The following is a 17,265-nucleotide window of genomic DNA, read 5'->3' on the forward strand; positions in this document are numbered from 1 at the left end:
AGCCGCTCCGCGCCGGCACACGCACACACACGGACCCGCACATCCACCGCGCACACAGCCGCGCTCCCGCCCCGCAGGGACGCCCCCGGCGCCGCCCCGCACCGCGACGCGCACGGCTGGGCAGAGAAGAGCAGAGCCGGGCAGGGCAGGGCAGGGAGGGAGCGCGGCGGCGGCGCGGACCCGCCCGCCCCGGCCCGGCCCAGCATCGGCCGCCGCCCCCCGCATCGGCCGCCGCGGCGCGGAGGGCGGAGGGCGGTGCGGGCCGTGCGCTGCCGCCGCAGCAGCAGCAGCAGTTCGGCGGCTGGCGAGCCCGAGCCTGAGCCATGTCTGCCAGAGGTGGGTTCTCCGCCGCGCCGGGGCAGCGCCGGGCTCTCGTCCCCGCGGGCGGCCGGGGCGCGGGCGGCGGAGCCGCGCTGACCTTGCTGCCCGGCCGCGCTGCGGTGCCCCGCACCCGAGGGTGCGCCGGCGGTTTCGGGGCAGGGGGAGGCCAGGGGGCGATCCCCCGCCGGCCGTCGCCTGCCCAGGTCCGTTGTGCAGCCGGGCCGTGCGGGGGGCTCCGGCGCGGGCTGCGGCGGGGCTGAGCGCCGCAGAGCATCCTCCGGCGCCGGGCACTCGCCGCACCTGCCGGCGGGGCGGGGAGCCCATTGCCCTTTCCCGGAGCCAGAAGGGTGGCGGGGAGTCCGGTCCCCTTTCCCGGAGCCAGGCGGGTGTCGGGGAGCCCGTTCCCCTTTCCCGGAGCCAGGCGGGTGTCGGGGAGCGGCTGGGGGGCACGGGGAAGCGCGGCGGCTCGGTACGCGTTAAATGACGGTGGGAACGGATGGATGTACGGAGAGAAAGGAACATGGTGGTGAGGATGGGCGTAGGGTCAGACCTCGGCGGGTGCTGCTGCTCAGGGAATGGTAACGGATTGGGACTGGGTGTCTGATGAGCGCAGTGAGGCATCCGGCTTGTCCTGTCATTGGTAACGCGAGTGCTCCTGGAAGGGTGTGGTGGTAAATCCAATCGTCAGACTGTACCTCTGATGGACATTTGCATCTGGCTTGAACGTTCTGAGTTTTACTTCAGATTTGCATTTTTAAAAATAATGGCCTAAACCTGAATAGCCTTTGTTTTTTGCATGCATTTGGGTGTAGACTCTGGCTGTGTGTTTGCCCATCTTGGCTGGAGATGAACTGATCAGCCTCATTGATTGCAGAGCTCATCTTGTCCCAAAGTTCTGCTTCCAGTATGAGAAACTGGCACAGGTGTGGCACAAAGACTGATGCTTTTAGGGTTTGTATTATAGTTAGTACAAAATAAAAGGACTGGAGACGTGAAGTTAAGCATTTTCTGAACGTTGTCATAATAAAGCAGAAATATTTGTAAGCATCTCCTGAAGACAGACAATTATCTGCACAATAATGACAAGCAAAACCACTCCCTGGCTATCTCTGAAATGAAAAAATATTTTATAGTAATTACATATTACAACCTCTGCCAAACCTCTCAATGTAAGGATACCTCTTATTTGCTCATCCCTTGATCTCTCTACATTTTCATGTTTGAATACTGCTCAGCATGGACCAGCTCTTTCATCTGCTTGGATTCCTGTTGACATCCAAAGGAGCTTCATGCACATTGAAGACATCGTGTGACTTCTAAAAGGTTGTTGGCATTTTGTGGCTATGACCATACTCCTAAAGCATCACACCCATTTTAGATATAAATAATAAATGGTGTTAGAGTGGCGTAATTCTTCATGGAACAGTAGATTTCTTGCTTTAGGGAGAAATGGACCATATTGGTCTCCAAAGTGTTCTCCATTTCTGGAAGAACACTAAGTATCTGAGCATCAACACTGTGCTAAGGTTGCATTAGTACTTGTGGGGAGCACCCACTGAAGCTTTATAACATGAAGCAGATTTGTTGTCATTGAAGGGCTACCTGGATTTGAGAAAGTGACAGAAAAACTTTGTGATTTCAGCTTTGCAGATGTCTCACAAAAACAACCTCACAGAATGGGAAGCCAGGGAATATTTCCACTGGCCATATTCCCCTTTCCACCCCACACTGTCCCTCTTTCCCATTCATCTGCGCAACACATGATGTCTGATGCCTGCTTAATTCTGCTGGAGAGCTGCCTGGAGAAGGAAAGTGAATTCTTTCTCAGTCCCTCTCATGCCATCTAGTTTTTTCAGAGTAATTAATTGGAGAGAGAGAGAGGGCAAGACAGTCCATAGGACTTCAGGGAAGGAGTGAGTAAGATTTATGAAACAGGTGAAGATACGAACTTCTCTCAATATATCCTTTTAAATTTTAACAAGTGGATTTATGGGGAAAATACCTGAGTCTGGGCAAATAAATAGGTTTATTCAGTGTTGACCAAAGGCTGTTTGTGTGTAAAACAGTATAGACCATTGTTATTATTAACAATTTTAAACACTACTGCTGTTAAAATCTTACATGGAAACTTACTTTTACACTTAAGTGGTATGACAGGTCTTAATGAGGTTACTCGTGAGAATGTTGCAAAGTATGAAGTGAGTCTTTAATGGGATTAGGGCTTTGTTCAAATGCCAGATAGGGACCCTTTGCTTGATGAAGGCAGATTACCTCATGCATATGCAGTCTCATTAAAACCACTGTATCATTATGGTCTGCAAGCTCAGCGAATATTGATTATTAATATTTTATGTGGTGTTAGATGTCCAAAGGTGATCATTATTATTCTGAATGCATCAAGCACTTGGAGCTGTCTGCTTGTTGATTATATACCAAACATTACTAGCATAGCAAAAGAGTTAAACATTCACCTGTGCTGTTTTTCTTTCTAAGCTGCAGAAGGTATTCAAAGGATAGTAAAAAACATCACAGTATTATCAGTGTTCAATCTGTGCAGCTCTCTATTCATCTGTTTTGCTCCAGGAGGCAGCATGGTGTAGTGAACTGACTGCAACAGATGACAGAAGAAACTCCTGCCATCCAGCAGTATCTCTCAGCTTTTGGACCATTCCTTATAACTCTTCTGCTTTAGTTCCCTGTTTTTATTTAACCAAAACTACCCATATAGTCACTAAAATTATGACAGATTGTAAGTCAGTACATAAAGTATAACTAGTGACACAATTTCATGTAATTTTGCCTTTAATAAAGCTCTGGATTAAAGTATTTTATGCTTCCCTGCTTGTGCAATGGAAATAATGGCAGCTAAGTTTTTCAGAGGGACTGCTGTGAGGACTAATGGCTCACATGGGCCTTAAGATGAATTTTCTGAAGTTTTCCTTTTTTCCTTCCACCCTTCACAAACTAGTTGTTGCAGTCCTTCACACCTGTCCCTCACCTCCCATTGCTGGGTAAATGAAAGGTCTCTCATCTTCTTCTGCCACTTTCCCTGTAGTATGGCTCTAGCAGATGTGTTGACCAAATGCCAGATGAAGCAGCACAGATGAGTATTCCCAGAAGCTTGAACAAATAATCGTTTTGGAAATCTGGTGACTGAACTGGGAGCTGAAACAAACTTTGAAAAATCACTTTTCTCTTCCCTGTCAAGTTGGAGTCCTTCCCAGGGCACTCTCACGTCCTGCTCTACAGCCTGTTGGGATCAGTGGAGAGCTGCCATTGACGTCACTCAGGCTTTTTAGTTTTGCAGTTTGCAAAAGGCTTAATATTCTACTTTCAGCTGTTGTTAAGTAGTTGCTGTTAGGACTCATACATGAGTGAATTTGGGTGTTGGAGTAAGCCTTATAGATTGTTGCTTACCTAAGGGCTTGTTTGCAAAGAGCTGTAAATTCCCTGGATGAAAGACATTTTTCTAAAGCCAAGTATAACTGTGACCTACTTGTGCATGTTATCTCACACTGCTTAAAAACTGTCAAAACTACTTGTTATCATGAAGGTCTAAGTTAATGGAAAAGTGGCTATTTTTAACTATTATAATCTTCAGTTATGCTAGAGCAAACAGGCATAAATGGGAGTGTTTGGTGTGGTCAAAGATCTTTGCTAATTTTTCTCCTTAAATATTGAAAGAATTAGCATGAGCTGTATTTAATCCAGCAGGCAACTACTTCAGGAAAAGAAAGACATGAAATGCAAGGTTTATCCATACTGGTGTGTTTTTTTCATGAAAAAGTCACTGAATTTTGACAGAAGCTAGCATTAAAGAAATACTATTGCTGTGCAGTATTAACAGACTGTAGTGTGCCACTCTGATGCTGTAAATGTGGGTATTTTAAGGAAGGCAGATGCAGTTTTTAGCCTGCTCAATAGTTGAAGTAGTAGAGTTGTTTGGCTTAAGAATTTATTTTATACTACAATCCTGGTCTTTTCCTATATGATTTTTAAACAAATGTAGAACAAACACTTCCCAGTTCAGACAAATAAATAAATCACCATGACAGTGATGAGTGAGAGTCTTTGTCCTCATTTTACAGGTGAGACAAGCCCTGGATTTTTTTTCTTTTCCCTGAATATGAGGGTCAGGTCAGAACAGGGGAATTTCTGCCTTCTGGGCCTCTTCTCAGGCTCCTCATTTGTCCTTACACCAGTTGATAGTAGAGTTTTAACAGCAGATGATAAACTTCAGCTCATTATGTTGCGCTCTGGTAGCAATTCTTTCTTCATGGACACTGTGCACATTGCTTGGTTGATCTATCTCACAGTTGTGAACTTTTGTGGGAACAGAACACATATTTTTCAATGAGAAATTTACATACCAAACCTTGAGTTCCTACCATTAGCAGTCTTTATTTTTCTTTTCCAATCTTCTTCTCCTCAGATGGCTGTAGACGTGGCTGCTGTTGCTGGCAGCGATGGTTTTGATTGAAGTCTATGCTGAGTGATTTAAAAACTTGCTGCTGGGAGCTTCTGGTCAATGTTTAATTACGGTCTGTGATTTTCAGGGTAATATTGCTCATATCTAAAGGAGCCAGCCACTTAAGAGGTGGCTGCTGTATCCTTTCTGAAATCTAGTGCTATTTTTTTCTACTTGTTGTCAGAGGTATTCCTTTCAGGCATGTCATAATGTCCCTAATTTGTGACATGACTATTTTGTGACTGTCACCAAAACACTCTCAGGCTGAGTGACCTGGAGAGTGGGGCAGTGTGAGCTGGCTGGACATTTCCTTCATTTTAGAAGTGGAGACTTCTAGCATGTTTATAGTAGTTAAGTGCTGTACTTTCAGTGCTTCCAGTCCTAGTGATTTTCTGCATTTTCCTTGCTGCAAGGCTCCATAGCCCAGAGGAAGGCGTTCTTGGCAGGGTTTGGGGCTCTGCAGCACTACCTGAGGCAGGCTCAGTGTGCAGTCATGCCAACACAGCTGTTTCCCACTCAGAATACCTATGCAGGGCAAGATCTGGAACTGGCTCTGAGAGCTTTTCTCTCCTCAGCTTTTGCCCTCAATTTCTTCCCTACTGATTTCATACTGCTATTTAATCCTGTCTGTACTTTCCATATATTTCTTCTAAATACATGTAATGATTTATGTGTTTTTTCACTAGTTACTCATTTTAGGGCTTGAACCTCAATTTACTGGCTTAAGTAGCTCAGAATCCACACCTGGATCTTCAAATCACTGAAAGCAGTACGTGTCTGTACATGAGAACCAGAAGCTGCACCGAATCTTTAGGCCTGGGAGAGCTTTTGTTTCAATGGGAAAGAAGAATATTTTACAGAGGTATCTGATTTAAAAAGCAGTATCTCATTTAAGATGGTCCTTTTTAAGTTTTGGTGCCTTGTCCTTTCTTTTTTCCCCCTCAACAAAGCTTAGTCTGTGCTGTTTAACTTTTGAGATTAAAGAAAATTAGCCCTGAATGCATGGAAAAAGTTGCATAGACTAATGGCAACAACAAGAGGAAACTGGGACAATGAGGTAGAGCCTATTTTAGAGGCATGGCTTTGAAAGGAATTGCAAAGAAGGAAAATAAGCATCAGCTTATGGAAGGAAAAGCTAGCAAAATTGCTTTTAGTGAAGAACACCAGAACTTCATGCATTTCAGTCTCTGAAAATAACCTTGTGGAGATTTCTTATTTTTTTCTTTTAACAGGTTTGAATAGAGTATTTTCAAATTATTTTTTAATGTAATCTGTTAGTAATTGAAGATGAAAACCACACATGGTTAGTTCATGTGACTGGTGTAGTATTTCTTAGTTTTGCAGTGCTAAGGCAGAAACATGCTGTGGAAAGCAGACTTTTGCCTGTGAGTTCTGAGACCAGCAAGTAGCTTTTAATTTTTTTATCACATACTGTTTAGGCAATAGTATCATTATAATCAGGTGTTGTTCTTCATTAAAACTGAAAGAAAGCTCCTAAACATTATACAGCAATAGGGGAGAAAAACTGCAACATGCATTTCTTTAAAATGCTCAGCCTTTATTGTGTCATGTTTACAGAAATAAATAAATTTTCAGAAGCTCACACCCAAATAAGGGTCCTGGTTCTGTAGACATTATTTTGCATTACATTCAGTATTTTTACTGGTCCCATGTGTTGTGGAGAGAAATCCTTAGTTTGTAAACAAGATTGGACCAGACAGGCCTCACCAAGGTGTGATGGGGTTGTTTTACATTCTTCTTTTCCTATTTGCAATCCAGAATTTACTCCAGAATTAGGGCTTTGACGAGTCAGTTTGCTCCATGTAACTGATGAAATGCAGCCACACCCACAGTGCAGTGCCTGCTGTTCACATGCACATATTTGAGTTAAAGTGCAGAGCTGTAGTGAGAGCAGAATGAGTGTGAGTACCTGCCCAAGCTCTTGGGTGGCTTCTGCAGCCTCTGTTGTCTTCTATGCTGCTGCAAAGTTTGTTATGGCCAACTTACATATCCTTGGAGATATTTCTTCATGGATAGGAAAGATGGTATGCACTTCATGTTTGTTAAAAACCATTACTCTGCTCCTCTGAACTCCATGAAGTGGAAGGAGGATCTGGTCTCATCATTCTAAAAAAGATTGGTGTGTAAAAAAGTGTGATGAGCCAGAGGTTTTTTTTGGCAGCAGTATGCCTTCTGCCTCCAGAGAGGTGGTTGCTGGCATTTTCCTGCTGTGCTGGTTGGATTGCAGGGAGAAATCCACGGGAGAGATGCCTGCTCTGTGCAGCTGTGGCTGAGGGCACTCTGAACAGAAGTGTGAAATAGGAAACATTGAGAAAAGGATGTTCTCAAAGGTGATGCAAAAGGTACTTTTATCCCCTGTGGTACATTTGCAGTTTCATCTTAGAGGGTGGTAGAAGAAAACCAGTGCAAGCCAGCCAGCATATTGTGAGGTTCTGACTCCCTGAAGCCTTTAGAATTGTGCTTAACCCTCTCTGGAGCAGGCTAAAGACTGCAGTACATATTGCTGTTCATTGATGAAGCCAGTGATGGGCTTTTCTATTTCATACTCACAGACATTTTTCTTGCCATTGCACTAAGAAATGATCCTTTTGGAGGTTGGTCAGAAAAGTGAGTGGTCTTAGCACAGTGGGCTTTACAGGAAGGGCTTGATAAGAACTTCTGGTTTTACTGCTTCCTTACTAATAAATATATTTTATTCTGTTTCTGGAATGGCAAATCAGGTAATGTATTGTCTTAGAGATGGACACATTTTAATAAAAAGTGTGAAGCTGAAACGGTTTTTGCAACATTTTTTTAGTACTTGTCATTCCCTTTGCTGTAACTGGTGCGTCAACTTGATAAATGGGCTCTCATTTTAACTACTGTTTCCTCCAATATGTCTTATACAAGTAAAGACTGTGAGATTTCACTCAATGAAAGGATTCTGCTTTAATTACTGTTATTATAAATCTGATTTTGTTTCTATTACATCAGGCTCGTATGAGGCATCTTTGATCAACAGAGAAGTCAGCAAAACTGCTGTTCAAATTACAGTTTCCTTTTAACTAGTGATGAAAGCTTTCAGTTTATTTTTGGCATTAAATGTCTGGGAGACAACCAGGTTATATAAGAGCTGAAACCTAGTTAATGATAAAGAAACATAGCTAAGAGTCTGTAATAACAACAAGTCCAAAAAAGATGTTCCAGCTCTAACTCCTGGCCCTACTTACAGAGCATTCAAAACATGCTATGCCAAAGTAATGGATTTCTCTGATGTCCTGGGTTGCCACTTCTCTTAATCAACATTTGTGGGAGAGCTGACTTTCATAAAGACTGTGTAAGATGAATGAATTTTATAGAATTAGGGTATAACAGAGATGAATGTAGGACTTGCTGTGTCACTGAAGATAATGATAAATACCTTGTTCAGTGGAACAGGAACACGGTTGAGTCTGTGGTCAACAGACAGTGTGAAAATCAATGGTTTTCTCAGAAAACCAAAAGGAGAAAAACATTTTTCTTGACGGAAAACACACTTGAAACACAAATCTAAGCAATTCTACAATTAAATTTAGTTGCAAATAGAATTGTGCTGAGTATTTATCCATGTAGCAGTATTCTATTCCTGCTGATGAAAGCCAGCAAAGTGTGAGTATACTGATTTTCTCTCCCTAGGACATCGTTCACCCAGGAAGGGTGTGTACAGGCATGGACAGGCTGTGCCAAGGTGTGTGTGAATTCCTCTGTCCCACAAGAGGAGATCTCCAGATGCCTTGAGTGGTTTATAATGAGCAGAGCTGTAAAACCTATTACCTTACACTGGAAGTATGCCCAGGCTTACTTTCCTAATCTTGGTTTCACCTCTTCTCATGAATGTCCTCTGCATATGAATGTAGATGCACAAGACACCATTTGAATGTTTCTATGGCCTTCTGCTGCTGTTGTATAAGTTTCTCTTTTATTGTCCTCATAAGCCAATAAAATTAATTAAACAATAATTCAGACAATCCATTAAAAACTTGTGGCATATGTAAATAAGAGCAAAACTTATTGCAAGAGGACAATGTTGTTATGTAATAATGTGGTTATCCAAAACTGTTTATTCTACTTTATGAGCTGGAGATAATCCCAAAATTATTCAGTCCAGACTTTGATCTAAGGAAGAGTAATAAAACTTTGATCATTGTTGAACTGGCAGCTGCTATAAAAAGCCTATGTTATATTTCTCTCTTAGTAACACTAGCTAAATCCAAAATAACTGATAAAAGATTTTCATGATTGCAGCTTAAGGATGCTCGTGGACTTGACCTGAAGTAATCTCTGTCCAAAAATGTCTGTAAATACTTTTTTCTATTTTCTGTTGCCAGATGTTTTGATATTTGGGATGAATGACAAAAATGTTTTGTGTACTTAGATGTGCAGTGCACATTTGGAGTCTCGTGTTTCAAATAAAAAGGTTCTGGTTAACTAATTGTGTTCATATATGATTCAAGTAATTTGCAACAAAATTCTGACACCATTGTTTTTATTTCTATATTTTTGAAAATGCCATTTAGAATTTTTAAATTGTCGGTGGCTGTGACTGCGTTATAGTGGCCACAGTGATACCAGATTTGTTTTCTTGCTTGCCACATAGTAAATATTTTGCTGCATGTTTATGCAGGAAACAGCTCTTGTGATGCACTTGCTTTTGAGCTGCAGCTGGGCAGGGGAAAATTATTCTAGTTTTAATATTACAAAAATTATAGGAGAATGTAAAAAACCAAAAAGCCATCTAGCATTTTCTATATTGTGCATTGGGATTTTTGAAGATTTGGAGTGGTAAATGTCAGCAAAGCTCGCAGACTACTGGACTTTGGAACTTTTGAATTCCTATTGAATAAGGAAAATGGCTGAAAGCTTAATGGCAGCTGGTTTCAGGTTAACATATTTTTTATTTCCAGATACAGCATGACCCCAGTCCCTAGGTAGTGCAGGGGTTTTCAGTCTGTATAGCAGGGGTGTAGAGAGCTTCATGTAACATTTGCCTAAGTGTTTCAAGAGTCAAGTGGCATGAAAGAGCTGCATCTTGCTCTTTTTTCTGCCATGCTGGCTAGGCACTATGCATTTGGCCTGTTCTGTACAGCTTGTGGTGGTACAAAAGTTCAGCAGGGCAAGAGCCAACCTTTCCCTTCCTTTGAGTTTTCCTGCTGACTGGCTCCCTGCTTGACGCAGGTACTCTGCAGATCTAAGGTTTTCTTTAGTAACAACAGTCTTGTGGTTCGACCAATAAATCGTATTGAGTCAAAAATATTCAAAATTTAGGTTTGGGAGACTTTGTGACTTCTTGCAATAGCAATCTTCCCCTCTTTCTCTCGTCCTCTGCTGACAGCATTTGTGGATACTGGGAGTCCTCATTTTTCCTTTCTGTGAGGCACAGGCCAAGCAGACCAGTACTGTAAGATGCATTTTCTTCTCTGTCCATTGTTGCCACTCCGTATTTATCAAAAGCAAAAAGACGATGTGCCTGAAGGGGGATTAAGAATCCTACCATCTTGCTATTTATGATGCTCAGGAGGTATTTTTAGTAAAGGTTGTTAGTTCTGCTGCCCAGGGGAATGGCTGGGAGAGGGTAGGTCAGGAGCAGCCAGCCAGAACTAACGAGTCCAATGGCTGGAAGTGCAGGGAAGGGGTAACCCCAGCTGAGATCCCCTTGGTGGCTGTGTGCATGCTGGAACACTTTACTGTCCACACAGACAGGTTGGGAGTCTGTGTATGGAGAGCAGCTCAAGAAGCTAGAACCACCTGTGCAGCTTTTGGAAGGAAGGGAGGAGAATAATTCATGCTCTGTTCCACACAATTTCAGGTCCTGAAAGATTATTGGAGTTACATGAAATGGCTTTACTGTGATTCTCATCTTCCATAGCTGAACTTTTCCTCTAAATTTACAGATCCAGCAAGATCTCTATGTTCCTATTAGATTATGACTCAGTTTTCCAAGGAAGCAAGGTCAAGACTGAGCCTTCTACCCATATTAAATTTGCTTCCTACTCTTTCCTCTGGAGACTGAGAAGCCATGAGAGCAGAGGGTGAAGGAGATTGCAGGAGCTGTCGAGAGTGGAAGAGCTCACCTGGGAATAGTGAGCAAAAGAAACATATTTAAAGCAGGGTGAGGCAAGAGAGTGTGCGTGGAAATCCTTTTTCAAGCTGGTAGAGAGGCGGAACTGACAGACAGAATGGCCCTGAATCTAAAAAAGATTAAAAGAAATGGGAATAGAGAACATTTAGAGAGTTACAGAAAGGTGTTATAAGTGCTCTGGTGTCAAAAAGCTTTTTGTTTTTATTTCTTTCTTTCTTGGGCCCCACAGGTAGCCTAGCGGTCAGTCAAGGGGAGTGTGTGCTGGAGCAACTGTCCTTGGAATTGCTGCAAATATTTCTGTGATTTTCTGAAGGGAGTGGAGGGAAGTATTGGAATGTAATAGCCTGAGGAAAAACTCTTTGCTGCCTAAAACCTCTGAACGCTTCACAGACTGATCTAGGAGCTGGTGCTCTGCCAGATCCTATTTTTAAGCAATTAGGTTTATGAAGTTATGCTTCTCTAGCAGTATCACACAAGCACAGGGCCTGGAAAGGGAGTGGGGAACACGTGTGCAAGCATATGACTTTTGGGGGGAAAGATATAAAACTGAGTTAGGTGCCATGTTTCCATGTTTACTGGCAAAGAGCTAAGCTTAAGTGATACTCAACAGCTCCAGCCCTGGAGTGTTTCCATCCTGCTGAATTGCACGGTCTACTTAAAAGTAGGATCTGCTATTTTCCTTGAATTCCTACTTAATTTCTTTTCTACTAATGCTTTCATTGCACTGCAAGTTGCTGTTTCAAGCAGAAGTATTAGGAGATTTCCTAGGGCAATGAAGAAACCCTATCAGCTGGGGCATGTAAAGAAGCTAGAAAATATGCCAATGGAAGTCCTGTGTTAACTCAGTGGGAATGGGTTAATTACGATGTACTTTTGATTTCTGACCTGTCTAAAGACACCCACACATGAAGGCAGAATGGATCAAGTGTTTCTGTGAATGTGTCAAGTAGTTTTTCTGTTTACAAAATATGCTTCATGTTAATGAAATTGGGGAGAGAGGAAGAATAACAGGAAGAGAAAATAAAGTCTGCAGGAATCACTGCTGCTGCCTAAACACCAGTAATGTTATTAGCAGTTCCACATTTAAGAGTTTTAGACAGAATCTATCTTCCTTCATGCTGGCCGGAAAGCTCAGTTTACTTGTGTGTTCCCATTTTCTGATTTCTGGCAACAAATGTTGTGTGTCTGAGATTTTTCCAAATTCTAGGATAAAAAATAATGTTTTGACACCACTGTGGGAGAGCATTGCTGCATTTATAGTGCATGTTACTGTGCCTACTCAGAATTTCTTTAAAGTGTGGAGTCTTTAATAAAACATCAATTGATGTTTCTTCCCCAGATTGAATTCCAGAAACAATACTCATCATGGACTGAAGTAGTTTTTGGATTCTACTAAATTTAGTTTTCTGCCCCACCCTCTTTAATTTCTGTAATGCAAAATAATCCAGTAGGAAGTCTTTAATTCATCTTTTCATTTTGTCCAACGTTATTCACCACCACTATTTATGGATTCTGTAAACACTCTATTCTTAAGAGCTGGTCTTGGGACCACAAATGTTTGGTATCAAATTCATTTTCCACTAGGAACTGGAAGTTAAAAGCCTTTTTAAAATGGTTATTTTCCTGTTCTGAGAACGTCCAGCAGTACTGTGCTTACACTTGAGCATATTCTGCAGTATCAGAGGGTGAGGCAGACACAGCAAATTGATCTTTCCTATGTACTTCAAAAATAATCAGAATGCCTTTTATTTCTGATCTATTTCTCACCTGAATGACTGTTTAGAAACTGCAATGTTTATTTTACGGGCAGAGAATATATTGGGAAAAAGTAATTTTTGGTAGTGGAGCTCTTGCAAGAAATGCTGTATTCTCTCTGGTTGTGTAAATCTGGAATAACTGCGGAGGCCAGCAGAAGAATTCTAGATTTGTACTAGTCAGAGAGAGAAGTTGGTCAGATTTTTGGTGTGATATGAAGCAGAGGAAGATGCTGAGCATAGGACTGGTTGTAGGGCCAGTTGCCTGGGGGCAGCATGAGGCACACAGCCTTTTCAAGGCCCTTTCACCATTAGCAGTGTGTAACTACTGTGGTTTAACCCCAGGCAGCAGCTCATCCCCACTCAGCCACTCACTCACTGCCTTCCGAGTGGGATGGAGAGAGTCGGAAGAGTGAAAGTGAGAAAACTCGTGGGTTGAGATAAAGACAGTTTAATAGGGAAAGCAAAAGCCACATACACAAGGGAAGCAAAACAAGGAATTATTCCCTGCTTGCCCTGGGCAGGCAGGTGTTCAGCCATCCCCAGGGAAGCAGAGCTCTTTCATGCACTGTGGGTACTTGGGAAGGCATCACGCCACCACTCCAAACACCTGCCCCTTCCTTCTTCTTCCCTCAGTTTTATATACTGAGCACGATGCTGCATGGGCTGGGCTGTCCCTGTGCTGGGGTCAGCTGTCCTGGCTGTGTCCCCTCCCAGCTCCTTGGGTACCCCCAGGCTGCTCACTGGTGGGGTGGGGTGAGGAGCAGAAAAAGCCTTGACTCTTGAAGGCGCTGCACAGCAGTAATGAAAACATCTCTTCATTATCAGCACTGCTTCCAGGACAAATCCAAGGCATAGTCTCCTACTAGATACCGTGAAGAAAATTAACTTACCCCAGCCAAACCCAGCATCCACAGGGTTCTGTGCTAAGGGACATGCAGTTTTGTTCAGGTGTGTTTAGTCTGATCGCTTGTTTTGAAGACTTCAAAACAAGGGGGTTTTGCGTGTTTTTTTATATGTGAGCAGAACAGAGAGCCTCAAGAATATATTGTTATTACAAAATTTAGCTGATAATGAAGATAGTTATACTTGGGCATGTTTAAAAGAATGTTAATTGCATACAGTGGTTCATAAGCTACGTGAAGCTGAACAAGCATTCCCTTATTTGAAAGAACAACAGTGGGCATTGTGATCTTTGGGGAATCATTCATCCTGGCATTTACAGGAGTCAAGGTAAAATCTGTATTTCATATAGAATCTGCTTTATCTGATCTAGGACATGATGTCCTAGAAGGAAGGTGTGAAAATTACTTTAAGCTGTTTCTGGAGTGTTATGACTGATGTCAGATGTAGGTTAGTGCAGAGAAGAGAAGTTGAATAAAACTTGGAAGTTGATCCTACTCTTAATGAGTTCCATTTCTGTATATTAATCAAAATATTGCTGTCCCTTCCTCCCTCTCTCCTCTCTCCAAGCTGAATGCTGCACTGAACTGAGTAGCTCCAATGAATTCTCTTGTCATCCTGGCATACTGGAAAACTGCTAAAACCACGAGAAACTCTCCAAGTTGTATAGAGCTCCTTTTATTCAGTTGACTAAACCATGAACAACCCTTTGTTTTGTGTAGTGTATAGTTCACTTTGTAGTCATGCCTCACCTTTTTCAAAGAATGTGGAGTATCTGAATAATACAGTTGTTAATTTAGTTTTAATACTTCTTTGGAATCGCTTGTGTGCCAGTGGGGGCATGAAGGTCTTACCTCTGGTCTAGAGCATGGTGGCTTTCTATCTTGGAGGACACAAACACTGTCAGCAGGACAAAGAGAGCTGAGATGCTGTTCAGTAGCCAAGGGTAGGGATTTATTGCAGGTTTTCATGACCTTTGCATCTTTTCATTACCTTTTACAAGGTAAATACTTTGAGCTACAAACAGGAGTCAGCACATTTCATTATGTTTTCTGATGTTGAATTCGTGATCCCTCTTTGATTTCTTCTCTGTATGTTTTTTTTTCCAGCAGAGATTTGACTATCACTGTTTTTCAATTTCTTTGACGTTTGGCCATCTGGGGCTGAGCAGAGCTTTAGTCACACACTTCAGCTCTGTGAAGTGGAGCAATGTGGCATCAAGGGGCAGATTCAACTCTAAAGCCAGCACAATGGAATTAGCAAAGTTACATCAGGGTTGCACTGGGTTGTTCAGTTTGCTATGCAGGTTACTGAGAAATGCCATGGTGTTTTCTCAGTACTGAGGGAGCTTGGTGTGCAGATGCCTGGAGTAAATCAATGCACACCAGTCAAATAATTTCCAGTTTTGTTTCCATCCTGGTTAAACCAAATAATAAGTATTTCTCTCTTGGTACTGCTCTGTGGGTCATTTGGAACCTGCCAATGGCCCAGAGCTGGTGCTGACAGAGCCTATACTTACAGGCTGCTTTTGGGGTGCATTATTTCCTGGGTATCTCCCCAAGCACTGCATTCCTGTAGCTCTCTGCCCCAGCTTTTCCAGAAGGGATGGCTCCATAGGCAGAAGTTAGTGAATAGTGTTATAAGGTGGTTGGTTGATTCACTGGAGGTTTGTGTGTTAACTTTGTGTCCTGGGTACAGGGGAGGGCATTAGATTCAGTGGACAAGTTTCCTTGTGCAACAGTACTGTTTTTTCCAGGCAAATGAGTCTGTCAACACAGTTCTGGACACAAGTGTATATTCCACAACATTATTTTTGGTGAGATTTCCTCCTTCCATGACTATGATGTCCAGCTTTTCTCTGGGTCACATGAATAGCCCATAACTGCTTTTTGTACCTCCTGTAACAAGACAGTGATGGGCCTGTGTCTCCAATCTGCTGACTCTAAAGAATCTCGTGTTCTTCTCCATTTTGAGTTGGGCTGAACCATTGGAGCTCAGTGCTGTGTTTCAGCTGTATCTCCATGTGAGGCAGAATGTTTCTTTCACTATGCTTTCCCTCTGCTATTCAGTTGTCCTTATGAGTGTTTTGATAGAACCAGAAAGAGCTTGTCATGGTTTCTTGAAGACCAAGTCTGATCAGGAGACTGGGAATGGTGCCATTTACAGGAGTGTGAACTACATTTCTGTTGCTGCAGTCCAGGCATGCAGGAATTAAAGCCTTCTGTTGCTGCTGTCTACACATCAGGGGTGTGATTGTAACTTGCCATTTGTCATATGACATGACATAACATCTTTAATTGGGATGGTTTGGGTAACAGTGCAAGGGAAGTCACAGTAGCTTGAGTTCCAGCAAAGAACCTGTGTGTTTTGGTGAACAGACTGAGCTGAAACCCCCACCACCATGACTTAATTGCTGTTATTTCCCAGGCTCCATAGGAGTTTGGGTATGGCTACTGCTGCCATGGTTTTGCCTTTGATGTGGTTTTACACAGGCCCCTGAGATTAACTTCTGAATTCCTCTATCCTTCTTGGCAAATTGCTACTCAGTGTGCTGTCCAGCCTGTCATTGAACATTTTCTCCATGTGTGGCAAAGCTGTACAGAGTGAAAACCAGCAGGATTATAAATGTATATAGTGTCAGGTGTTACCTTGGTTTTGTTAACATGTCTAGCTAACACCTGGTGACTTTCTTTCCTCCTGGCCTTTGGTTTCCCTGCTGAAGACTGCTGCTCACAAACAGCTGTGTTGGTCCATTTTACAGATCTTTGAGGATTAATGATTTTAATGCACAATACAGTAAAGGAACTTCATTAAATCAATGTTCCCTCGTTTGGTGACGAGGCTCTTTAATAATTAAAATGATTGCCCATTGTGGTTTTTTGCCTTTCCTGATGTCCAAAAGAGCTATTCTAGACTTTACACAGGTGCTTCTATTCTTGTGCAGATGATCTGAGGGCTGAGTTTAACCACTGCCATATGGTGGGGTCAGGAGCTGTGGAACAACTTCCCTTTTCAACTGCTCTGGGAAATGTTCAGGCACATTGCAGGAGTTGCTCTGCAAAATCACCTCACTGGTGTTTCCAAGATTTTCAGATTTGCTATAGGAGAAACATTAAGAAGTGCAAACAGTGGGAGATGAAAGATCCCAATACAAAATCAGTGAGAAGACAAAGCTGACACTTGTGCTACTGTTAGAGAAATCCATTGTAAAGTATCTGGTCAGAGGGCATTTCCTGAGTCTGACATGTACCATCACAAAACAGTATTGTCAGACTGGGTAATGGCAGATACCGTGAAATCAGTAAATTGGGGAATGAAAATGATTTGAGACAGCAGTCATGGAACACATTTTGAGCATGGTCTCTCCCCATCACAGCCATCTGTTGTCACCTGTAACTTGGCCTTTCCCTTTGAGTGTGAATGTCAAGCCCATCTAGTGAACAGCACTGCCTGCTGAGGATGTGGCACAAATGAGGTGGCTCAAGGCCTTGTCTGGCAACATTTACTGTCATGTTTAAATTCAGACTGGAGTTTGCTCTGAGAAGGGGCTTGCATCACTAGATTTTTGGGATTTTATTTGAGAAGTGTTTGTTACTTAATTCTGTCCACTTCCTAAGTGAGCCTGAGTTTGTGTTTTACTAAGCAAGTATGTAATTTAAAGTATTTGGGTCTTCATAGCAAATCATTGTGAGTGTGTTGAG

The 17,265-nt window shown here is 42.6% G+C and overlaps 1 protein-coding gene across 1 annotated transcript in view; it reads left to right on the forward strand.

The window, feature by feature from the left end:
- The first annotated feature begins 211 nt into the window (after positions 1-211).
- ABLIM1 (actin binding LIM protein 1) overlaps positions 212-17,265 on the forward strand; it is a 189,870-nt gene continuing 172,816 nt past the window's right edge. Inside the window, exon 1 of the mRNA XM_085064787.1 lies at positions 212-336. Coding sequence (XP_084920913.1) covers positions 324-336 — 13 coding nt within the window. The 5' untranslated portion in view covers positions 212-323. The remainder of the gene's footprint in view (positions 337-17,265) is intronic.

The sequence above is a fragment of the Lichenostomus cassidix genome, chromosome 6, assembly GCF_008360975.1.
Source record: "Lichenostomus cassidix isolate B80296 chromosome 6, HeHo_3.0, whole genome shotgun sequence".
Classification (NCBI taxonomy): domain Eukaryota; kingdom Metazoa; phylum Chordata; class Aves; order Passeriformes; family Meliphagidae; genus Lichenostomus; species Lichenostomus cassidix.